General features: G+C 63.8%; 1 protein-coding gene across 1 annotated transcript; it reads left to right on the plus strand.

Annotated features, from left to right (window-relative positions):
- Nucleotides 1–38: 38 nt before the first annotated feature.
- Nucleotides 39–851, plus strand: LOC102249557 (pleckstrin homology-like domain family B member 3; the record flags this gene model as incomplete). Its single annotated transcript, XM_005852842.2, has 2 exons — nucleotides 39–383; nucleotides 502–851. Coding segments are annotated over exons 1-2 (500 nt in total), but the record flags the coding sequence as incomplete, so codon positions are not given.
- Nucleotides 852–865: the final 14 nt, after the last annotated feature.

Below are 865 nucleotides of genomic sequence, written 5' to 3' on the forward strand. Positions count from 1 at the left end.
TTTCCGGGACTGTGGGGGCCCCTGGGGCCTCCTCCTGGGGCCCGGTGGTCACCGGACCTGCACCCTTCCTTGAATAAAAGTGTGGTGGCTGAATTAGGCCATGAAGACCCCCCAAGGGGTATGAGGTGGGGGACACACCTGTTTAATGACCGCTGGGGTCCGGGGCTCTCCACCTGACCACACACACCCTCTCCTATCAGGGGGAGGCCCCACCTCCTGAACAGATCCCAGCCATGCCCCCCACACCCACCCCGTCTAAGGAAGGGGTGCGAGGGGTGGCGCAGAGGCTTCGAGGGCAACAGCTGGAGGCCCTGACTCGAGTGGCCCTGATGGAGCAGCGAGTGAAGGAGCTACAGCGCCAGAAGAAGGAGCTGAGGATCGAGGTGAGGCTGCAGACTCTCGGGAAGCCTCCCAGTCCTTTCCTCCCAGGGGATCCAACTCCAGGCCTCCAGCCCCTCCCGCCCCACACCTCCGGCCCCAGCCCTTGCCTTCTCTTCGCAGATGGAGGTGGAGGTGGCCCTGCTGCGGGGTGAGCTGGCTGGGGAGCGTGTGGCTGCCAGGCGGGAGGAGGAGCAGCTCCGGGCGCTGCTGGAGCAGCAGGTGGACACGGAGCAGGGCAGCCGGGAGCAGCGGGAACAGGTCTGTTTGTCCTGCTGGGTCTTTGTCATCCGTTTCCCTCCTTGTCAGAAGAATATTCCTGGTGGGGTCCTGGGATCAGGGGCTCCTAGGACCAGGGTTACCCCTATTCCCCAAATGGTGATACTTGGGCTGGGATGGAGGCTGTGGGGGAACAGAAGCCGCTCCTTACTTCCTCCTGCCTCCCTGACCGTGATGTTGGGGCCTCTTCCTTTGCCCCGCTCTCTTT

This window comes from Myotis brandtii, unplaced genomic scaffold, assembly GCF_000412655.1.
Source record: "Myotis brandtii unplaced genomic scaffold, ASM41265v1 C41827835, whole genome shotgun sequence".
NCBI classification, from domain to species: domain Eukaryota; kingdom Metazoa; phylum Chordata; class Mammalia; order Chiroptera; family Vespertilionidae; genus Myotis; species Myotis brandtii.